General features: G+C 50.3%; 1 protein-coding gene across 2 annotated transcripts in view; it reads left to right on the forward strand.

The window, feature by feature from the left end:
- Window positions 1–12,951: 12,951 nt before the first annotated feature.
- LOC105478454 (slit guidance ligand 1) overlaps window positions 12,952–24,437 on the forward strand; it is a 189,053-nt gene continuing 177,567 nt past the window's right edge. Inside the window, exon 1 of one of the 2 annotated variants that reach the window (XM_011735772.3) lies at window positions 12,952–13,207. Coding sequence is in view for 1 of the 2 variants with exons in the window: in XM_011735768.3 (XP_011734070.2) it covers window positions 16,170–16,366 (197 nt within the window). In the remaining variant the exon portion in view is untranslated. Of the gene's footprint in view, window positions 13,208–15,843; window positions 16,367–24,437 lie in introns of those variants that run through there. The other variant, XM_011735768.3, reaches the window with a different exon arrangement.

Genomic DNA, 24,437 nt, shown 5'->3' on the forward strand with positions numbered 1-24,437 from the left:
AAATGGTATTACTCTAATTTGATCATTCCTTATTCATTAATTAGCTGCAACATCTTTCTTAGCAGTCAGCCAGTAGAGAGAAACCAAACTATAGCCAGTGCAACACTGCTTTTGTGTGTCTTATTTTATTTATTTTTTGAGACAAGGGCTTCCTCTGTTGCCCAGGCTGGCGTGCAGTGGCATGGTCATAGCTCACTGCAGCCTCGAAGTGGGTAGATTGCTTGAGCCTAGGAGTTTGAGACAAGCCTGGGCAACATGGCAAAACCCCAACTCTCCCTCAAAATACAAAAATTAGCCAGGTGTGGTGACATGGGCCTGTAGTCACAGCTACTCAGGAAGCTGAGGTGAGAGGATCACTTGGGCCCAGGAGGTCAAGGCTACAGTGAGCTGTGATTGTGCCACTGCACTCCAGCCTGGGTGACACAGCAAGACCCCGTCTCAAAAAAGTAAAATACATAATAAAAAATAAAGTGGTGAAAGTTGTTACTTTCAGGAGAGGGAAATGGGGACAAGGAACTGCCATTTTCATAAAAAATCTTGCAGAACAAGTTATCCATTTATGTGCATGTATAACTTTGATGAAAAATAAAAGCTAAAATGAAAGGATAAGACAAAGAAGGATCATGGGCTTTGTGTGACACATACCTGTGTTTGAGTCTGGAATCCCTTACTTCGTTAGTAGGGTGTTTATCAGTCACACGACCTCTTTGAACCTTGGTTTTCTTATTTTATTTTACTTTTTTTTTTGAGACAGAGTTTTGTTCTTGTTGCCCAGGCTGGAGTGCAATGGCATGATCTTGGCTCACTGCAACCTCCATCTCCTGGGTTCGGGCGATTCTCCTGCTTCAGCCTCCTGAGTAGCTGGGGATTACAGGCACATGCCACTATGGCTGGCTAATTTTTGTATTTTTAGTAGAGACGGAGCTTCACCATGTTGCCCAGGCTGATCTCGAACTTCTGACCTCAAGTGATTTGCCTGCCTCAGACTCCCAAGTTGCTGGGATTACAGCATGAGCCGCCATGCCTAGCCTATTTTATTTTTTTGAAACAGAGTCTGGCCCTGTTGCCCAGGCTGGAGTGCAGTGGTGCGATCCTGGCTCACTGCAGCCTCTGCCTCCCAGGTTCAAGTGATTCTCATGTCTCCACCTCTTGGGTAGCTGGGATTACAGATGCACCAACATGCCCAGCTAATTTTTGTATTTTTAGTAGTGATGGGGTTTCACTATGTTGGCTAGGCTAGTCTCGAACTCCTGACCTCAAGTGAACAACCCGCCTCGGCCTCCCAAAATGCTGGGATTACAGGTGTGAGCCCCTGTGCTCGGCCAGTTTTCTTATTTTAAAATGAGGTGGGGGGTTGGGGTGGGGAGGCTAATTCCCACCCTGTCCAGATCTCACGATGGCGTGATAGTGAAGTGGAAGATTTTGTACGCTGTGCAGGATGAACCCCACAGGAAGTGTTATCATCCCCGATAAGACACAGAGCCTTGGTGACTATTGAGGGGCAGGCTGTGCTTCAGGTGCCAGAGAACCTCGGGCAAATCAAGAGGTGCTAGTCCCTGCAGTCCAGCCTTAACTTCTCTCCTCTTCCCTCTCCTCAGTCAAGAAGAAGCAATGAGTTCCACTTCGTAGAAAATGTGCTCACTCAAACTCGAGCCTTTTCTGGGTCCCATGCTTACCTGTGTGCTGCATTAATCCGCCAGCTCTCTGTCAAGGGGCTTCCTTCCTGTCGTGTGCCCCTCCCGCTGTCACTCTCCAGCATCCAAATGTGCTCTTCAGAAGCCACTTCCTCCTGGGAACTGAATCCAGACTTTGGAGAAGCTGCCACCAGTCCGTAGTGGGAGTCAGGCTTCCTCAGAGTGTGGCTGAACAAACTGAAGATGATAATTAATAATTAAGATGGTAAGATGATTAATTAATTATCTTAACATACTTGCGTATACATGAGGGAAAGCTGAGAGTTTTGCCTCAAAGCACAGCTGGCTGAAGCGCTGGATTGAGATGGTCCTGAAGCCGAGTTCAAAGGAAAGGAGCGTGGTGATTAATTAGCGACGTCTGCTGCGGGCCGGGGAGGGGAGAGTGGCAGTTTGCCCACCGTGCACTTGTCATCCTGACCAAAACGATTTCTTCCTGTTTTCTATTGAGGCACAACCTTCATAAAGTGCACTGATTTTAAGTGTATAGCTTGATGTACATTTACATACTTATGCTTAAATGTGTATATATGTGCATAAATATTTATACACACACGCACACACATTGGCACCACCTAGATCAAAATACAGACCATTTCCAGAGGCCCAAAATGTCCCCTTGTGCCGGCTTTCAGTTACTGCTGTCTCAAAGGCAACCATTATTTTGACTTCTGTCACTACAGATTAGATTTACTTGTGTTCTATTTCATAGAAATTGGATTAAACAACATATATTCTTGTGTCTGGCTTCTTTCACTCAGCATAATGCCTGTGCAATTCATTAATGTTGTTCAGCGGTTTGTTCTTGCTCATTATTCCATCGTATAGCTATGCCACAATTTGTTTATCCATTCTCCTGTTGATGAACATTTGAGCTGCTTCCAGTCTGAGCTATTCTGAATGAGGCTGCCATAAATATTCTTCTACATGTCTTCCGGTGGACCTAACCACTCATTTCTGTTGTGTGTACATATATCTATATATCTATACATCTATATTTATATATACATATACAAACATATATATATATATCCAGGAGAGAAAGTACAGAGTCACAGGGTCAGTAAACGTTTAGCTCGTGGAGTAACTGAGTTTGACTCACCAAGCCCTGAATTGCATCAAACGTGAACGGTTTCCATTGCACGTCAAACAGCGTGCTGGGCTCCAGGTATACACATATCTGTTAAACTGAGACTCTGATTCTGAGATATGATATCAACTTAGAGCAAGTCTTAGAGAAAAGCAAACACCTAATACAACCAGGCAGCTCATTCTCTAACCTTTCCCTATTTTCATATTTTATAGTACTTCATATTTTTTTCTTCTTCTTCTTCTTTTTTTTAATACAGGGTCTTTGTTACCCAGGCTGGAGTGCAGTGGTGAGATCTCAGCTCACTGCAGCCTTGACCTCCAAGGCTCAGGTGATTCTCCCACCTCAGCTTCCCGAGTAGCTGGGACCACAGTTGTGTGCCACCACACCCAGCTAATTTTTGCATTTTTTGTGGAAATGGGGTTTCACCATGTTGCCCAGGTTGGTCTAGAACTCCTGGGCTCAAGTGATCCACCTGTCTCAGCCTCCCAAGGTGCTGGGATTACTGACAGGAGCCGCCATGCCTGGCCTCCATATTTTCAATTACTTAATTGAACTTTGGTTTCCTACAGGCTCTAATAAATCTTGAATTCCCCCCAATTCCTTCTTGACTTTCCAGAGGTTTGTTTAGGTTTGTTTTGCCAGATATCACATCTTCTTTAGCTTTCTTTGGTTGTCCTAGAGCAGATCTATCTGTATCGGCTAGGAAAAGGGTTGGGGACACATACCCAGTCCAGTAATCAGTTCCCTATGCCTGGAAACTTTTTTTCCAATCAAGAAGAAAAAAACTTCTCCAAGAATGACCTCTTTTAACATGGGCTTTTGCTTTTTGAAATAACAGCTGCTGTATTTATAGTCTGTATCGAATACTTATGTTCGGCCACTAAATACTTCTGGCTGTAGAAGACTCCTGACTTGTACATTTGCTTTTGATTTTAACAAGGATCACACGTCTTGTTTCAGCAATATAGGGCCTTGTTCACGGTGGATGCACGATAAATACTGAATGAACTTAATGAAAATCATTTAAGAAAACATTACATAGACTGTAACTAGAGGCGATGGAAAGTTCCTTCCAGCTCTAAGGTTTTATGGCGAAGCCCTCAGAGGATATCTTCATCCTCAGCCTTGGGGAAGGAGTGGGGAGATGACCAAGGGAGGGAGGGAGTGGCTCTTTTTTTCCGTGTAGACAGGAGTGCAGCTGCGTGGGCAGCCGTCGGGGTTCCCTGGGTTGGGTGTATTCATCCAGCCTCCAGCTACTCTGGCTCTACACAACGGTCAGTACTCTTGGATTTCTAAATTCTGTCTTTCCTGAAGGATTAAGGACCTGGGTTTTCTAGTTTCATTTCAGTTCGTTTCCGTTTCACAAGCATTTATTGAGCACCTACTAGGTTCCAGAGACTGCGCTGAGGGCTAGACTGCACACATGAGTTGCACAGAAGCTGATAGATAGGTGGGCAGGTAGACGCACAAAGACTTCATCTCAATATGTAAGCAGGGTGGCGGAGGGAAGGCATTCGGCTCTGCCCCCGGAAGTTCTGTGACCTCGGGGCAGCTACTTCTCCTCTAGGGGCGCTATTTCCTTATCCGTAAAATAGGGAGATTGCAAGGTTTTCTTTCCGAAGTCGCGTCCGGCTGTACTGGGCAGCGGGGGTATGCATCTGTCCCCACCGAGGGACGCTGAGGACAGGGTGGTTGGACAACTGGACGGGCCTCAGAGTGGACAAACCCAGAGCTTCCGTGGGTGCGCCCCTCACAGATGGTACCTGAAACCTCCCGTAGGGCCTCTGCGCCGCCCCCATTCCCGTTTGTCCGGAGGCGCTGTTTTGATTGATCCAGTAGAGGCGCGCGGTTTCCGTTTGATGCGCCCACCCCGCAGCGGCGGTCCAGATGGCCCCGCCCCGCCCTGCCCTTCCGCGTCCTCGCGGCCCCCGCCCCGCGCTCCCTCTCCCGGGAGTCCCGCCGTGCAGAGCCGCGCCGCCACGCAGCCGCGCCGGGGAGCCAGTGTCCGCGAACCCAGCCAGCACTCCGGGTTCCGCGCCGCTGCCCCGACGACACGGGCAGGGGCTGGTGAATAAACGTTTATGGAGGAGGATGAGCGATCCTCCAAGGACCCAAACGGGCTTGGCGGAAGCCCAAAGCAGCCACCAAACGGTCGATTTAAAAAACTCATCCTGCCCTCCCTGAAAACCTCTCCAAGCCTTTCCAGCCTGGCCTACCTCAGCTCCCTGACCCAGCTTCAGTACCGCGACGGTGATTTTAAATCTGCCAGCAGTGTTGACACCGCTGACTGGCCTTTGCAGGTGCCAGGTCTGGGCGTGAACAGGGGGCTTTGCCACCCACTGGCTGCATAACCTAGCAGCAGTCGACGACTCCTCCAAGGCTCCGGTTTCTCCTCTGTAAACGGAGCTAACAGCAACTCCCTTACAGCGTTACCTGCAGATCGTTCCTGTGCGACATCATTCCAGATGTGACATCAACAGCAGGCAGTTTTGTCATTGTGGAGTGCAGTAAAAAGGTTCAGGGTGTGACATCTGGCATCAGACTGCCTGGGGTAAGATCCTCTGTCCCTGTCAGTGGGGCATGATGAACAAGTTTCTTAACTCCCTGGGCAGCAGTTGCTTAATGCTAGCGATCACTGACAGCAGGAGACAAAGACCAGGGGAGGACCCGCGTTCTGGACCACATTTTCTCCCTTAGCTGAGCCATCACTTATTATTTTTTATTGTACTAATTATATACATATGACAAAATTTACTATTTAACCGCTCTAAGTGTACAATTAGTGGCATTAATTGCATTCATAGTGTTGTGCAATCATCACCATTTATTTCCAATTTTTTTTCCTCACACCTAACAGAAACTTTGTACCCATTAAACAGTAACTTCCCATTCCCATCTCCCTGCGGTCCCTAGCAACCTCTAATCTACTCCCTGTCTGTATAAATTTGTCTGATCTACGTATTTTCATACAAACTGTCGCTTATTTTTTATTTTATTTTATTTTTCTGAGATGGAGTCTCTCTCTGTTGCTCAGGCTGGAGGGCAGTGGTAGGATCTTGGCTCACTGCAACCTCCGCCACCCTGGGTTCAAGCGATTCTCCTGCCTCAGCCTCCTGAGTAGCTGGGATTACAGGTGCCCGCCACCACACCCGGCTAATTTTTGTATTTTTAGTAGAGATGGGGTTTTGCCATGTTGGCCAGGCTGGTCTTGAACTCCTGACCTCAGGTGATCCCCCTGCCTTGGCCTCCCAAAGTGCTGGGATTACAGGTGCGAGCCACCACGCCCGGCTCTTTGCTTATTTTTTAAGCGCCCTTTGCAGACCTGCAGCAGCTCTCTCAGTGCAGGAATAGAAAATGTGTTATTTAGTATTTAGTGTGTTCACATAAAATCAATACATTTGGTATACGAAATTTAGTGGTAATTTTATTCAAACTATAATTTGGTAATTACATTTTTATTTCTAAATTTTTTTGTAGCTTATTGTAGAAAATATGGAAAATATAGAAGGGTATAAAATAAGAGGCTAAAAGTCAGTGATAATTCCAATGACGTTAACATTTGGGTGTATTTTCTTTTAATTAGATTAGATTTACTTTTAGGTTCATTGAATGTTTTTAGGCTAGGAGCTGCTGAATCTGGGTTTTTGCCATTTTGAGAAGGGCAACTACATTTGTAATGAGAAGGCCACCCACAGTCTGTGAGGGAAGGGAAAGGTCTAAGAATATCTGGGTTTCGTGTCAGTTACACAAGCAGACCCAGAACACACACATTTGCAGAAGGAGCTAAGGAAAAAGAAGAAGAAGGAATCCTCTAAAATTACTTGTACATAATGTTGTCAAACGGAACTTTCTCTGGACCTGTTCCCTAAGTTATCCCTATTACCAATTTTGGCTTTTTAAAACAATGAACACCCTAATGACATGCCTGTACTGCAGCATGAGGCACTTTCTTTTTTCAGTTTTTAAATTTATTATTATTATTATTATTATTATTTTTGAGATGGAGTTTTGCTCTTGTTGCCCAGGCTGGAGTGCAATGGCATGATCTCGGCTCACTGCAACCTCTGCCTCCCTGGTTTAAGTGATTCTTCTGCCTCAGCCTCCCAAGTAGCTGGGATTATAGGCATGCGCCACCACGCCGGGCTAATTTTGTATTTTTAGTAGAGACAAGGTTTTACCGTGTTGACCAGGCTGGTCTGGAACTCCTGACCTTAAGTGATCCACCCGCCTCAGCCTCCCAAAGTGTTGGGATTACAGGCATGAGGCCCTGCACCTGACCAAATTTATTATTATTTATATATTTACTTTTTTGAGACAGGGTCTTGCTCTGTTGCCCAGGCTGGAATGCAGTTGTGTGAACACGGCTCACTGGAGCTTTGACTTCATGGGTTCAAGCGATTCTCCCAGCTCAGCTTCCTGAGTAGCTGGGACTACAGGCGAAAGCCACCTTGTCCAGCTAATTTTTATATTTTTTGTAGAGATAGTGTTTCACCATGTTGCCCAGGCTGGTCTTAAACTCCTGAGCTCAAGTGATCTGCCTGCCTTTGCCTCCCAAAGTGCTGGGATTACAGGTGTGAGCAACTGCACTTAGCTCATAAGGTGCTATCATTTGTACTACCCATTCAATCCCCACACTGGCCCCAGGAGGCAGATCTTAAATAAATGCATATTTTACATCTCAGCTCTGCCACCTATGTGCTGTGTGACCTTGGGCGAGCTCCCAAACGTCGTCGTGCTTCCAGCTCCTTCTAAGTTTCTTGGGAGTGTTAAATGATTTAATAGGTAAAGGTCTTGGAACAGTATGAGCCCCTGAAATTTATAGGTACAATGGAAGTGTTTGTTAGTTGGTAGGATTATTCTTTACAGACGAGGCCCCCAAAATGCAGGTGGATTAATGAGCTCACTGATGCCACATTTTTGTCATCTTCTTGGACTTTGGAGGACTGAAAGCTGACTCCGATGGAGAAGGCGATGCAGTGGGGAAGGGGATGCGATGGAGAAGGGGGTGTGATGGAGAAGGGGGTGCGATGGGGAAGGGGATGCGATGGAGAAGGGGATGTGATGGAGAAGGGGATGTGATGGAGAAGGGGGTGTGATGGAGAAGGGGATGTGACGGAGAAGGGGGTGTGATGGAGAAGGCAATGCCTTGGAGAAGGGGGTGCGATGGAGAAGGGGGTGCGATGGGGAAGGGGGTACGATGGGGAAGGGGGTGCAGTGGAGAAGGGGATGCGATGGAGAAAGGGGTGTGGTGGAGAAGGGGACGCCATAGAGAAGGAGATGCAGTGGAGAAGGGGGTGCGGTGGAGAAGGGGATGCGGTGGAGAAGGGGATGCGATGGAGAAGGAAGTGTGGTGGAGAAGGGGGTGTGGTGGAGAAGGGTATATGATAGAGAAGGGTTTGGCTCTATGATGGGCTTCCAAACAGGGTCTCTTCCTTCCTACCTGCCATGGGAGGCAGAAGGGGCTGAGGAAGAAGACAGTTAGAGGAGAGATCATAGATCATATCTCATGCCTCACCTTAAATCCCTGGATGACTTCCCATTCCCCTTTGGTGGGATGGGGGTGCTGACCTAATCCTGCGTGAGGAAAGGCTTCTTGAGGAGTTGCTGCTTAAGCTGAGACCTGAAGGATGCAGGGGGCCATGCCAGCCATTATGATGGGAAGACCATTCTAGGGTAGGGACCTGCCTGCACCGAGCATTATGTGCTTAATAAACTGCGAGAAGCCTGTGTGGCTGAGGTCCCGTCCTCTCTGGCCGGTTTCGGGGCACTTGTCAGGGTCATGTAATTTTCTGTTTGTTTGACTGTCTTTCCCCAGCACACACAGCATGTTTTGAGGGCGTGAGGTATTGTCAAAAATCTCTTCCACATTTCTGTTTCTGGCCAAGAAGACATAACGGGACAATTTTACCCCTCCTGGCTTAAATAACTGAAAAGCCAGGGAAAAATAGAAACAACTGTTATGAGACACTAAACGATGGGTAGTGTGGGGCAGTGTTTTCTGAGAGAGGAGAAACAAGTGGGTTGAGCCTTGTAATTGCCTGGCTTACAGCCTGGAGAGAGTTTCCAGGCCACAGAGCAAGAGGGGGACCCAGGTGGAACCCGGCATCAATCTGAATTGAGGAATTGGAGCCGAGAGTCCAGCGAGGCCAAGGTGGCTCGGGTTCCCACGGAAGACAGGAGAGGAAATTGCTGCGCAGAGAGAACGAGCAGCTAGAGATCTGCCGATGGTTTTTCCCTGCTGTGCCACCCTCTCCCCCCGCAGTCTGCAGCTGAGAACTGATCAGTGCCTGTGTGTAAACTATCTGAAGGTGGGAAAGTTCCACCCAAAGGAGCAGGCAGAACAATCCTTGGAGTTCCCACAGGGCTGGGATTAGCTGGCATTCCCACCAGCCAGAGCAGAAACCTCCTAATTCACAGGGCATTGGGGAGAGCTTTCAGAAGGGTAGGGAAATCAGTCTTTGACTACAGGCTAGTCCTGGTCCTGCCTAAGAAAGCTTAAAAACAAGCCTCAAAAGAATCCAACTGGCTCCAAGCAACTTGACTCTGTTCCAGGACAAAGCTCAAGAATATTTTTTCAAACTACAAGAATATCCAGCACCCAACAAGGTAAAATCCACAACGTCTGGCATGAAATCTATAATTACCAGGGTACAAAGTACCGTAGCTCCCCTTTATCCATGTTTGCACTTCCTGTGGTTTCAGTTATCTGTGGTATAGTACAATAAGATATTTTGAGAGAGAGGGAGGTAGAGAGACCACATTCACGTAACTTTTATTATCGTATATTGTTATAATTATTCTATTTTTCTTATTAGTTATATTATTAATCTCTTACTGTATCTAATTTATAAATTAAACTTTATCAAAGGTATGTAGGTATAGGAAAAACATAATATAATAGGGCTTGGTACTATCCTTGGTGTAGACATCCATTTGGGGTCTTGGACAATATTTCCCTATGTAGATAAGGGGGGACTACGTAGTAGGAAAGTATGATCCATAATGAAGAAGAAAAGCAATCAATCACTTCAAACCCAGAAATGATACATATAATAGAATTGGTAATGTAGTTATTACAACTATATTCCATATGTACATGAAGGTAGAGGAAAATATAAGCATGTTAAGAAGACACATGGAAGATTTAAAAAAAAAAAAATCCAAGTAGATTTTCTAGAGATGAAAAGTACAATGTCTGAGATAAGAATTGTACCAGATGGGGTCAGTATGGTGACTCATGCCTGTAATCCCAGAACTTTGGGAGGCCGAGGTGGGCAGATCTCTTGAGATCAGGGGTTTGAGACCAGCCTGGCTAACATGGTAAAACCCCATCTCTACTAAAAATACAAACATTAGCCAGATGCAATGGCACATGCCTGTAGTCCCAGCTACTAGGGAGGCTGAGGCAGGAGAATTGCTTGAACCCAGGAGGTGGAGGTTGCTGTGAGCTGAGATTGTGCCATTGCACTCCAGTGGTGACAGAGTGAGACTCCGTCTCAAAACAAAAAACAAAAAACAAAAAAACCTTACCAGATGGGATTAACAGCAGATTAGATACTGTAGAAGAAAAGATAATGAACACCACAATACATCAGGAGAAACTCATCAAAATGAAAGAGAGAGAGAAACAAGACTAAGAAAAGGAACAAGGCATCATCCATGGACTATGAGACAACTCCAAATGGTCTAATTGTGTATAAATGGAGCCCCCAAAAAAGAAGAAAGAGAGGAGGGAACATTAAAAAAAAAAGCGAAGAAATAATGGTTGAAAACTTTTTTTTTTTTTGAGACGGAGTCTCGCTCTGTCGCCCAGGTTGGAATGCAGTGGCCGGATCTCAGCTCACTGCAAGCTCCGCCTCCCGGGTTTATGCCATTCTCCTGCCTCAGCCTCCTGAGTAGCTGGGACTACAGGCACCCACCACCTCGCCCGGCTAGTTTTTTGTATTTTTTAGTAGAGACGGGGTTTCACCGTGTTAGCCAGCATGGTCTCGATCTCCTGACCTCGTGATCCGCCCGTCTCAGCCTCCCAAAGTGCTGGGATTACAGGCTTGAGCCACCGCGCCCGGCCAAAAACTTTAAATTTGATGAAAACTGTGAACAAGATACAAGAAAGCCAATGAACCCAAAGCACAGATCTCTTCTATTTCCAGTGCGTGGCTCTCAGCTGGCATGCCATCGATGTCTGATGAATAGATGAATGGTTGCTGTCAGTGCAGGCTGTCTCCCTGCTTTCTCCCTTTCTTTTCCCCCTCTTCTCCCACCCCAGCACCCACTTTGCTTCTCTCTTGCTTCTAGTACTTCTATTTACCAGAGTTATCTTGGATGCCTATGGTGGTATCTGGGCTATAAAAGCCACTAGGAGCTTGTCCTTGCTGTAGGCTTTGCCATTGAGAGCCTCCAACAATTCAGCCTCCTCCAAATTTGAGCATAGCCAGGGGTTTAGAGGTTAAAGCTAAAATATCATGAGTCCTGCCGGCACAGACTTGCCGGGGACTCCTGTTTTCGTGTTCCCCTGTGGTGGCAGGGCCAGGAGGAGTGCCAAGGGTGGACTGCATGCTGTGTTCTGCCCGGGCGTGTGGCCTCATTGATGGCCCACCTCTGCAGCTCCTTTGCATGTGAGGTCAGGCTGGTTGCTTCACTTCTCTGGGCTTCTAACTGTTTACTGGTGCTTGGATTTGATCATTTTTTAATCCCCTTCCGGCTCTGACATCTTAATACTTTCCTGCCACTCTCTCTTGACCATCTTTCTCTTTGATGTGCCTCATCCTTGCTAATGGTGTGTGGAACCTGGAGAGGAGGAAGGCAGGTGGGCCTGAGACCCATTGTCCCTACCAGGCTCCTTCCTTCGGTGGCTCCCCAGAGTTTTCAGTCTAATTCCAAACTCATAACTCGGCACACCAGGCCTTGATTCTTAGAGCACGGTCTCTGGAATCACCTGCATCAGAATTAGCACTGCCTGTAATCCCCCATCCCCAGCTTGTTAACAGTGAAGATTCTGATTGGGAAGGTTGGGGATGGGTCACAGGAATCAGTGTGTATGATAAGCACCCCGGGGGGCGGTTAAAATGTATTGGTAGGGGGAAATTAGCTCATTCTACATAGGGTAAAAAATATGAACAAAGGCTGGGTGTGGTGGCTCAGGTCTGTAATCCCAGCACTTTGGGAAGCTGAGATGGGAGGATAACTAGAATCCAGGAGTTTGAGACCAATCTGGGCAACCCTGGGAGACCCATCTCTGCAAAAAACAAAACAAAACAAAAAACAAACAACAAACAAGCAAAAAACAATTAGCCAAGTATGGTGACACGTGCCCGTAGTCCTGGCTACTCGGGAGGCTGAGGTGAGAGGATCGCTTGAGCCCAGGAGTTGGAGGCTGCAGTGAGCTGTGATTGTGCCAACGGACTCCACCCTGAGCAACACAGCATGACTCTATCTCAAAAAACAAACAAACAAAAAAACCCCAAACAGTAGAAAACAAGCATCTGCTGCAACTGTCTCCTTGCTACCTCCCAAGTCACCTCCCTGGAAGCACCCAGTTGCAGAGACACTGGTTCCAGAGGTAGTGCATTTCCAAGCACATGCATACATAGACATGTGTTTGAGGACAGGGCCAGGCCAGGTGATGCTAAAAGCCCAGTGAAGCCAGAGAAAGGCTGCACCAGGGCCTCTGGGGTGTGTCCTCATTACCTCCGTAACCTCCATCTGTGCTTCCCACCTGAATCCCCTGCCACGCTCCAGCCTTGCTGGATGTGCCCCAGCTCAGCCATTGAGAATGCTGCTCCCCGTCTGTGTGACTTGCTTCATGTACTTCTCTTTGCTGAGAGAGGCTTTCTTCCTGTTTTTTGCCCAAAGAATGCCTATTTATCCTTCAAGACCTAGTTCCAGTGCCTCCTCTTCCAGGGAGCCTTCCAGCCCCACTCTGTGCCCTCACTCTGGGTTCTCTGCAATTCCACATTCGCTGACACCCAAATGAATATGCTTTCCTGCTTCCTGTTTCTGTGCCCCCACTGGACAGTGAGCCCACTGAGGGCCAGGGCCATTCTTGTCCCCTGTTGAATTGCTGAGTTCCAGTACAGCATATGTAGTACACAGATACTCCGTGAGTGGTGTTTATCTGATGTCTACTTAGCAGGCATTCTGTCTCACTTTTGCCTTTTGCAGCTTGGAAATCCACCCCATGGTGCTCCTCAGCCTCACCCAGGCTCTCCCGCTTCTTGGTGCTCCAGAAGGGGCTGGTGGAGGTGGGGAAGAGGACTCCGTGCAGAAGCTGTAAAGAGAGCGCTCTCTCCTTGAATCACACGTGGGAAGTGGCCCTCAACTCCCAGCACACATGGCTGAGAGGACTCAGAGGGGACTCACGTCACTGGGCTGGGGAGACTCAACCCCAAATTTCCCTTCCAGGGGGTTGCCCTGCTGGCGACAGGTGAGCAGGGCCGGGCTTGGTGGAGTATTCCTGGCAGAAGCAATGTGCCAGGCCTGCCTCCTCCCCACCCGTGCAGTGGGAGCAGGTGGCCTGGCTGTAGGGAGGGGGTAGGGAGACCCAAGATGGGGAGGGGCATGGGAGAGGAAATTGAAAAAACAGAGGGGGGCTTGGGGGTGTGCGGCCAGCCAGGCGGTTGTTTAACAAGTAAATGTGCCGGGCACGCTAATGAGCTGCGCTCATTCATGGTGAGCCGCCTCCTGAATCGGGGAGCTGGCCAGGTTCTGGGGTGGAGGAACCAGGGACGAGAGCCAAGCTGGGGAGCTGCCCACTGTTTGGGCAGGGCCTCCCGTGATGGGCTGTCGGGGGAGTCTTTGTCCTGGGTCTCGGGGGCTCCTTCCTTCCCTCCCTTCAGAGGAAAAGCCAGGCTTTGCCAGGCAGCAGCAACTCAGCCCAGGGCCTGCTTGGGATTCACTGTCCAGGCTGGTCTGGAAGCTTCTAGGGCAGGGGCTGGTTCTCAGGAGCCACAGGCAGGGCTAATCTTGCACCCCTGCTCACTCCCACCCCTCCTCACACCCTCTTCACACCCCTTCACTCTGTCACTCTGAGGACCAAGGGGCATGTCACCCAGCTAATCAACACTCTCTCCCTTCTCCACATGAGTCTTGGCTTCGAAGGGGCCCTCCAAGGTCCTGGGACTGGGGAGCTACTGCTGCAGCAGAAGGCTGGAGACCAGACATCTTCAACAGCCTAAGTGCTGTCTGTGACAGGCCTACTAAGCGCCAGGTGCTGGGGTGTGTGTCTGGGTGAGCGAGTGAGGACGCCAGGAGGTGGGCAGGGTTGTGGGGTGTGGAGAAGCAGCTGCAGGTGCTAAGAGGGGATAAACAAAGCAGCAGGCGCAGAAGAATGTTACTCTGTCTGAGGCTACCGGGAGGGCACAGATAGAGGGGCTGGGGCCCCATGGAGCAGGAGCTGGTGAGCTGCAGGGCAGGGGCAGCCCTCTCAGACTCCAGCCTGGTTTGTGGGAAGCTTCCCTAATATCCTACCACATAGGCACCCCTGAGAAAGCCCTGCCCCCTGAGAAACTGAACTGATGTTCAAGAACCCACTGCCCAGATGGAGGTCATGGACAGGGATGGGTGAAAACTTTCAAAAGAACTGTCAAAAGCCCATGAAATCAGCTGCATAAATTGTAACATACTGTGCTATGACAGTAGAGAGACTGCAAATTATTCATCAACATGGAAAAGAAAAACAAAGAAAACGCCTGAGCCTTGGGTACCTTGTGGGTAAGGGTTCAACCTTGTGGAGTCTATCAACATCCCCCATCCCCACCCCGCCGGATACTCTCCCCACCAAAGGCATCCATGCTGTGTCTGGACCCCCGCCATTCCTGAGACGGGAGGTGTTTCTCAGGCTACCCAGCAGTGTCCTCTTGCCAGGCAGCCTCACATCGGGACCCCGACTGCTGGACACTGCCCCAGCGGGCCACAGCTGTCCTTAGCTTTGAGGAGATCTTTCATCTTTTCTGGGGTTGAGGAGAATTCTCTCCCCACTGGATGTCCTGTTCATGCCCACGTCCACACATGCCTTACAGTGAGGAAGGTCCCTACCCAGCTGGGTGTGAGGCCTGGGTCTGACAGGGGTGGCCTGTGGGGTTCTTTCTCAAGCAGGCCGCCCAGCCCTATGCCAGCCCTCTCTGTCTCCTTTGATGACAAGATGGAATATTCATTTTCATCTGTTTCCACCTGTCAGAAATGGAGGAACCCCGGTGTGAGTGGAGGAAGATGTTTGCCAGATTTCCAAGTCTCCTTAATGTCTCGTCCCTCTCTTCTACAACAGGGGAAGAAGCCCGTGTAACTGTATGGTACAAATGTGCCCTGCTGAGCAAGTGTCCCGATCAGAGCCATTCTCATACTGGGCATGGGGCTGGCTTGTTACCCTCTGAGAAGTGGGTGCATGGAGGTAGGAAGGAGACTGTACTTGGCCTAGCGCTTTCGTGGAGCGCCCCCCCCCCGCCCCCGGCAAAGCTCCACTCTCAAAGTCCAGGCTAAGTAAGGTTGGTGGCTTGAGGATGCCACCTGGGGCACAAGCACAGGGTTTCCCTTAATCAAGAATTGGCATAGCGAGTCAGGTGGGGCCTAGAGGCCGATGCTGCCGTCGGGGGATGGGGGAAACGGGTCTGACCCCGCTGGAAGGCGTCCAAGCAGCAAAATAAGACCTCCCTCCCACCCTGCAATAGCAGCTGGGGCCGCGGGTGCCGGGGTGCGTGCGTCTAAATGTGTGCATCCTCGCCGTGTGTGTGTGTGTGTGTGTGTGTGTGTGTGTGTGTGTGTGCATGTGCGCGCGCGTGTGTGTAGAGCCAGGACTTGGCAGGTCGAGCCACACCCCCCTTCCCTTCCCTCCCCTCCCCTCCCCCGCAGCCCCCTGCCCGCTGGCGGCGCCTCGGAGGTTCCACCTTTGAAACTAGGCGGCTTGCAGCCGCGGAGTGGTCGTCGGGAAAGGGGGGCTGCGGGCGGAGGGCGGGGAGGAGCCCGGCCCTGGATGTGTGCTTTTCGATTGATGGATGACTGCCGGGTGGGAGCGAGCGCGCGGGTGTGTGTGTGATCGTGTGTGTGTGTGTGTGTGTGTGTGTGTGGTGTGCTTAGGGTGCGTGCGCGCGCGGGGCCTGCCCATTTTCCTCCTCGCAGCAGTCAGTTGGGAGCTGGAGGGAGGGAGAGGGAGACGCAGGCGGCGAAACGGCAGAGGAGCCGAGCGCCCTCCGCCCAAGGCGCCCTCCCTCCGTCCGCGCACAGGCGCCGTCGCTTGGAGGAGCAAGGTGCCTCCCAACCCGCAGGGGCGCCGCGCGCAAGCCCGCGGGTTCTTTGGTGGCTCTGCCCCGGGACTGCACCTGGAGGCGGCCCCGGACGGGGATGGTCAGCGGCTGCCGCCGTCTGGCTCGCGAGCGCGACGCGGTGAGGGCACCATGGCGCTGACGCCCGGGTGGGGGTCCTCCGCGGGGCCGGTCCGACCCGAGCTCTGGCTGCTGTTGTGGGCAGCCGCGTGGAGCCTGGGAGCCTCGGCGTGCCCCGCCCTCTGCACCTGCACCGGAACCACGGTGGACTGCCACGGCACGGGGCTGCAGGCCATTCCCAAGAACATCCCGCGGAACACCGAGCGCCTGTGAGTATGGCCCCCGCCCCTGGCTCCCTGGCTCCGAGGTTGCCCTCCAACCCAGACGCAATTCCGGACTTCGGGGTGGGCTCCGCAGCCCACAGACGGGTCAGTTCTTGCCGGGGTCTTTCCCGAGCCAGGAGCCAGGAGCGCCGTGGTTTCCCCTTCCCTGGGATTCAAAGGGCCCTCGGCGGGGTTGTCAGCTCCCGTCCTCACACCTGCACCCTGCACTCCGCACCCGCCCTCCCCACTGCGCCAGCGCTTTATTCCTCCAGGGTGCCTGCGAACTGGTGCCAGAAAGCCTTCCTTGCACCCAGGAGGGACACTTCCCGCACTGGCCAGGACAATGTCTCCTTTTGGGCACATGGGGCTACAGCCGCGTTCTGAGCCAGCTGCGCAGATTACCGCTCCCAGAGCTTGCTCCTGACGAAGGGCAGCAGGATGGGAGGCGAAGTTTCTGGTCTGCCCCTTCTTCTCCATTGTTTGCCCCAGAGCCTTGCGAATTCTTCCCCTGCAGGTGCCACGCGTTGGTCCTCTACTCACCCGCCTCCCTCCACACCCAGTCATCCCCAACGCAGGCAGACAATGGGACCTGAGGGCTTTGGGTATGTGGCTTGGGGTGTGTAACATTCAGCACCCGGAAAGGGGTAGGTGTGTCTTGGATGGAGAACCGGGTGGATAATGCCAAGAGGTCAAGAGCTTGGAGAGGGGGGCCCAAGGTTAAAGATATTGACCATGACAAGTCATAAAAAAACAGCATTTCTCTTCCCCTGTTCCCTCTCACTCGTAAATTCTTGAGGAAACTTGACCCTTTTCTAGACCCACTAAGCTAGTAGGATGTGTATGTGTGTGTGTGTGTGTGTTTGCGTGTGTGTATTTACAGACCTTTATACTTTGTTTTCTGTGAGTCTCCTGCATAATGTGTTTCTGTGTCAATTCCTAGTATTAAGGGGCCACCTTAATAGTGTGAGGCCATAAGAGTCCCCGTAATGGGCTGTGTGTGTGTAGATTTTGGTCACATGCAGGGCCTTTGTACTGCTCGCAGAGGTGACTGCACCAGGAGATTTTTGGACAGGGCTTTGGAGAAGGCTGCTGGCTCCTTTGAAACCTACCTACTCCTCCTTCCCACACTCCTTGGTGATTGCAGTGGCTCTCAGGAAAGGCATGCATATTTTGATAACTTTCGAGCACATTTTCATGGCCCCCAGCTGGTCAGAGACAGAAATCTGACCCTGAGGAGAGCTGTCTCCTGAATCAGACTCTGTACCAAGGCCAGCAATCAGTGAGCACATATTTGCCCCAGACTCTTCTTGGCTGCATCTGAAAAATTTCTGTGGAGGCTTCAGAGAATTTGCAATCTAGATGCAATCTAGATGGTGTGTGTGTGTGTGTGTGTGTTGCATGTGTATGTGTGTGTGTGTGTGAATGCTTGTGTGTTACAGGGCTGGGGAGAGGTGGTACCAAACTGAGTTTCCCATGGGCAGTGTGTGCATTATCCTGTGTGGACCCAGAGAGGAACTGAGGGTCAGAAATCTGTCCAGAGGACCTCTGCGGTGGCCTGGTCACCCTCCATGCCTGTCCCCTCTGTACCTGCTCCCTGCTTCCCTTGCCTTGTCCACCGGAATTTCTCCTGAAGCTGCTATCCTGGTTGCAGCCTAGATCTAAGACACATTAGCTCCTCTTCTTTGCTTTTGAATCTTGAGTCTTAAAGTCATCTCCTCCATCCTTACTCACCACCTTTAGTGTTTAAGACTTCCATGAACTATTTAGCTCTTTTGTGATCAGAGTGAGATGAAAGTGAAATTTCCTAGTACAGAGGAAAGAGGTGGCGTTCTGGGAGCTATACTACCTGGGTCCTCCAGCTCTGTCACCTATGAGCTGTGTGACCTTGGGCAAGTTACTTAACTTCTCTGAACCTTAGTTGCTTTCCATCAGGAAAATGGGGCTGAGGCGACATAAGGTGTCTGGTTCTTGTGAGGATGGAAGATCATGTATGGGAAGTGCCTGGTACCTTCTGATGCTCACTAAGTGAGAGCCATTATTACGATAGGATAGGGAGGGGAATCTCATTATTTTAATTCAGCAAATGTTTCTGAGCCAGGAACTGCCCTGGGTGCTGAGGCGTCAGCAGGGAGTGAGCCCATCCCTGTCCTCAAGGGGCACATGGTCTGGAGAACTGGGCAGAGGACCTCTAATGGTAAGCTCTCAGAAGAGGGCCCGGCAGCCTCAGGGAACAGGCTGTGGGAACACTGGGGTGAGAAGCCCTTTTCCAGAGTGAAGGGGTTTCTCAGAGGATGGGCCACTTTATCAAGGTTGGTTTGGATTTTGCCAAGCACAGAGGGCAGGCAATCTAGGCAGAGGGAATAGCTGGGCTCCAGGCCCAGCACATTCTGCTGCTTTTCAGGTCATGGGGTCTGCTTTCTTGCAGACCTCTTTTTTCCCCCCTTTTTTTGTAGAGATGAGGATCTAGCTATGTTGCCCAGGCTGGTCTCAAACTTCTGGGCTCAAGCAATCCTCCTGCCTCCGCCTCCCAAAGTGCTGGGATTACAGGTATGAGCATAAGCAAAAAGCCTGCAGGTGTGAGCATGAGCCAAAAGCCTGCAGGTGTGAGTATGAGCCAAAAGCCTGCAGCTGTTGAGTATGAGCCAAAAGCCTGCAGGTGTGAGCGTGCCTGGCCCGATATGGGAAGATGGACCAGCTTGTCCCTGGGGCTGAAACATGCTGTGGCCAGTGGCCAGTGAGTGGAGTGGGACTTGAGGCTGGAAAGAGATGTTGGGAAGGGTCAGGAAACCTTTCTATATGTGAACTTTTCCTCTGGAATTGCTAGTTGGAATCCAGGGGTGAGTTATCCTGGGGAAGTGGAGCAGGTCTGATCTCTGCCATGTGGGCAAAGCTTCCTGGACTGGGAAAGTGCAGGGAGCCCGCCTGTTCTCCAGGCAGCCCGTGAAAGAGCTGCTCGAAGAGGAAAAGAACATCTTGAAAGAGGCCTTGGTAAGAGCCCAGGCAGACTCAAAATAACTGTGGCAAATGCTCTCTCTAATCAATATGAGTGTTGTGCAGTATCAGAGCCTGAAACAGCGGCTTCTTCTGAGGCTGTGAAATTTTTATGGACTGCAGCTGTGCATTTGCCTTTTGTCCTTTGGGCAGTTTCTGCAGCAGCCTGTGAGGCCTGGCAACTTTATGATCATATATTCTATAACTCTGGGTCCAGGCGTGTCCCCCGAAATGGAAGAAATTGTTATTGGTTTGCTGTGGGGACTTTGGGGAAGAGGTTGGGTAGGCCCCAGAGCTGCTGAGGAAATTGGTTCAGCCAGAGGGGCTGTGGGGCTGGTCAGCTGGGCAGCAAAGGGATGCTAAATAATTCACTGTAATGAACAATTAAAATACAGAGCCAGGGCTGGGAGAGGCGGCGGAGGAGGCCCAGGAAGCTTTCTCTCTTTGTATTGCCCAGGCGCAGAGGGACCCAGCCATGGTCACCATTAAGTTATATTTTTTTCTTCCACAACGACCTTGACTTTCAGTTGGACTTGATTTTTAATTACAAAAATATTTTAACTAGAGTGTCCAGGAGAGTGTGAGAGTGCAGTATGCGTGGACATCGCTGGTGCCCCCAGCCCTCGGCACACTGGGTATTTGAGGCTTGCGGAAGATTCCCCGTGTGGGTGCAGAGAGGGGAAGTTGCCTGAGAATGGAGGGAGGCAGGCAGGGCCTTTGGGAAGGCCTACTGTTCTCTCTTTGCCTCCAGGCCCAGCACATTCTGCTGCTTGTCAGGTTTTTTTTTTCCCTTTTTTTGTAGAGATGGGGATCTAGCTATGTTGCCCAGGCTGGTCTCAAACTTCTGGCTCAAGCAATCCTCCTGCCTCAGTCTCCCAAAGTGCTGGGGTTACAGGCATGAGCCACTGTGCCCAGCCTTGCCGTCCTCCTTATGTGCCCTTCCCTCCTTGCCAGTTCACCCACCCTGCCCTATCTCCATGCCTGCTGGAGAGAGGCCTGGGAGGCCCTCTCTAGACTCAGCTCCCTGAGCTCGAGGTCTCATTTAACAGGGCTGAGTGGTCACACATAAGGGAGGCTGCCCAGGGCACCTGAGGCTGATCCTCTGGGGAGCCTGTTTGAAATTCCAAATAATAATTGTATGGTGACCTTGGTAAATGAGGTCAGGGGCCACTGCAGCCACATCTGCCATCAGGGCCTGGTTGGATCTGAGCAGGCCACCAGGGTCTCCTGCAGCAGAGACCTGAGCTGTGCAGGGGAGGTTCCTCCTGGCAGGGCAAGAGTCCCCTGCTTGCTTAGGCTTTGGTGTGGCTGCCAGCACACTGGCTTATTGCTGGGCTCTGAATGACTGGTGTTAGGACCCCCATTCTGTGCCTCTCCCTGCTCTGAGACCCAGTTTCCCCATCTGTAAAAGGGGATGACGACAGCTGTGCAGGTTGATAGTGAGCAGTGAGTGAGGCAACGTGCCACACTTGGCACATGGCTGGTGTTCGCCCTTGCCTCGGCCTCTGGGGCTGATGACACCTACTACCTCGAAGGGCCTTTGCACTCACTCATGCTATGGTTGTGAAAATGCTTTGTGATTCAATCGTTAGGATATTATTGTTATTATTTGGAAAGCTCAAGCTAGAGGCTCAAGGGTTTGGGTGGGGCAGAAGAGAGCTCGGGAGGTAAGGATTTGAGCGCTGGCTCTCTTGCAGTCTGTCTGCTTAGAGCGCAGTCTGTCTATTTAGAACACTCATTTACCTTTCCTGGGCATCTCTGGCCCTTTCCCTGGGGATTTGGAGACAGAGTGGGGACCGTATGCAGGGCGGGTGGTCCTGATGGCAGGGCTGTGAAGCCAGACTGCCTAGGTTTTTAACCCCACTCTGCCACTCAGCAGCTGGGAAGGCCTTGGGCAAGTGATGGGGTTTAATTCCCTCATTCAACAGATAGCTATCTATTGAACGTCTGCATTGTGCCGGGTGAATAGTGCCGGACAGAAACAGAAACCCCAGTTTTAGTCCAGCAGGGGAGATAGAGATGAATGACATAATATAAGAATAAGCACATAACTGCAAGCTGGGATAAGTGGTCTGGAGGAAAGGGCGACTTCTCAGAACCCCATTTCCTTGCCCATAAAGTGGGGATGATGATAGGGCCTGCTTCAAAGGGTGGTCATGAGGATTAAATGCGGTAATGCTCACAGAGGCGCTTCGCACAGGGCCTGGCAGACAGCGAGTGCCCAATAAATGGTAGTATTATTATTGTTATTAAGGTGACAGAGAATTGCAGGGATGTGAAGGAAATTTGGGCGTCATGCTGGATCCCAGGGTGGCCCTCCTCTTCCTCATCAGGCAGCCGATGGGAACCCTGGGGCACAAGCGGGGGTGCTGATGTTCCTCGGTGCCCCTTCTTGTGCGGGGCGGGCGGGCTGTCAGTGGCCCAGGCTGCCCGAGGCTGCCAGCAGGGGCGGCCGTGCTCTTTTGGGGCTGGGCCGCTCCTGCATTATTGGGAGCAGACGGGTGCTTGGCGGAGTTGCCGCCTCCAGTTCTGTGCCGGCATTAGCAGCTCGGCGGGGCTCTTGCTTAATGGGATTTTCTTCCGAAATGCTGTAATTATCGCCATACAAATACTTATTACCCAGAGCAGATGACGGCCGGGCCTTGGGCAGTAGCCAGGGAGCTGGGCTGTGCTGGGGGGCGGGGAGGGTGTGGAGAATTGGCTCCTCTTTTTGACGGAGCTCATGACCCCCTCCTCTCCTTTCTGAAACCCAGCCTGTGGCGGACAGACAGCTGTTGGGCACCTGCAGGGTGCATAGAGTCATTGAGAGAGGCCTGAGGAGCTTTCAGCCTGGTGAGGGAGAAAGAACAAATGTGTAAGGATGTCCGTAGAGACGAGGAGCACAGTGGCTACCAGCCCAGGCTTCAGTACGAGAATGGCCCAGTTTGAATCCTGGCTTCATCACCTATCAAGAGATCTTAGACAACTCACTAGTGGCTCAGCTTACTCATCTGTAAAATGGGACCAGTGGCAGCATTTACCTCATAGGGCTGTGTAGTTCAGATGAGATGATTTTTTTTGAGACGGGGTCTCACTATATTCCCCAGGTTGGTCTCAAATTCCTGGGCTCAAGCGATCCTCCCACTCAGCCTCCCGAGTAGCTGGAACTACAGGCATGCATCACCTTGCCCAGCTAATTTCTTAGTTTTGATAACTGTCCATGGTTATGAAAGAGGTTAATGCTAGGGAAAGCTGGCTGAAGGCAGCAAGAATAAAGATTAATAATTAGAATAGAGCAATGCCTGGCACATAGTCAGTGCCCCATCAGTGTGGAGATGAGTCTGATGAGAGTCGCTCGATGGGAAGGAGGGATTGGATTGTTGCTGTGTTGTGGAGGTAGGGTTTGAACCAGGCCTTGAAGACTGGGCAAGACTTAGGTTAAGTAGCAAGGGGAAGTGAGGGTAAGGGAGTTTGGGAGCATTCAGAAGGTATGTGGCATGTATTTGGGAAGGAGAGTGAGAAGCAGACCCCCCTGAGGGGCGAAGATTTGTGTTGGTGAGTTCTGGGAGAGGAGATTAAAGAAATGGGTGGGCACCTAGGCCATGGGGCAGGGAAATGGGGGTCCCCAGAGGGGGTGTGCAAAACTTTTTATTAAATTTTAAAAAACAAATAAATGATTTTTAATAAACTTATGGTCTTGTGCAAACATCACAATCCAATTTGCTTTATCATAATCACACACACACACACACACACACACACACACACTTTCTGTCTCCTCTATCACACACACTAATAGGTAATTTTTTTTCTGAACTATTTAATAATAGCTTGGAGACATTGTAACTTTTTTCCTTTAAATACTTGGTGGGTGTTTTCTAAGAACAATAAGGCTATCAACATCAGAAAATTAAACATCGGTGCAAAACTATACTCCAGAATTCACACTCAGTTTTTATCAATTGCCCGGATAATGTCTTTCATGGCTGTTTTTTCCCAGGTCCACAATCCTGCCAGAATCACACATGGCATTTAATGGTCATGGTCTTTAGTCTCCCTTAATTTGGAAGAGTTCCTCAGCCTTTCTTTGTTTTTCTTGACTTTGACATTATTGATATATGCAGGCCGGTTATTTTGCAGAATGCTCCTCAGTTTGACTTCATTTGATCTTTCCTCACGGTTACATTTGGGTTACGCATTTTTGCTGGGAACGCCAAATAATGACTCCGTGTCCTTCCTGGTGCACCATGTCAGAAGGCAGGTGATGTCGGTTTGTGCCAGTATTGGTGATTTTGTCTTTAATCACTTGATAAGTTGATGTCTGCCAGGCTTCTCTGCTGAGAGGTTGTTGTTTTCTTCTTTGGTATTAACAGGTAATTTGTTGGGGGATTGTTTGAAGCTAAGTGCACATTCTGTTTCTCATCAAGCTTTCATCCCCCTAGTTTTAGCATTCATGATGATTTTCAACTCCATCATTTGTTCTCTATTAGTTAACTTTCTACCGTAAGAAAGAACTTTCCCTTCTCCCTCATCTGTTTTTTTTTTTTTTGAGATGGGGTTTTTGCTCTGTTGCCCAGGCTGGAGTGCAGTGGCACAATTTCGATTCACTGCAACTTCTACCTCCCGGGTTCAAGCGATTCTCCTGCCTCAGCCTCCTGAGTAGCTGGGATTACAGGCACCCACCACCATGCCTGGCTAATTTTTGTATTTTTAGTAGAGACGAGGTTTCACCATGTTGGTTAGGCTGGTCTCAAACTCCTGACCTCAGGTGATCCACCCACCTCGGCCTTCCAAAGCGCTGGGATTACAGGCTTGAGCCACTGCGCCAGGCTTGCTTTCCTTCTTTTTTGTGGTTTCGTAGTACTGTGTAGTGTATATGTACCACATTTTCTTTCTTTTTTTTTTTTTTTGGGACGGAGTCTCTGTCACCCAGGCTGGAGTGCAGTGGCGTGATCTCGGCTCACTGCAAGCTCCACCTCCGGGGTTCACGCCGCTCTCCTGCCTCAGCCTCCCGAGTAGCTGGGACTACAGGCCCCCGCCACCATGCCCGGCTGATTTTGTGTATTTTTAGTAGAGACGGGGTTTCACCGTGTTAGCCAGGATGGTC

This window comes from Macaca nemestrina, chromosome 9 (genome assembly GCF_043159975.1).
Source record: "Macaca nemestrina isolate mMacNem1 chromosome 9, mMacNem.hap1, whole genome shotgun sequence".
NCBI classification, from domain to species: domain Eukaryota; kingdom Metazoa; phylum Chordata; class Mammalia; order Primates; family Cercopithecidae; genus Macaca; species Macaca nemestrina.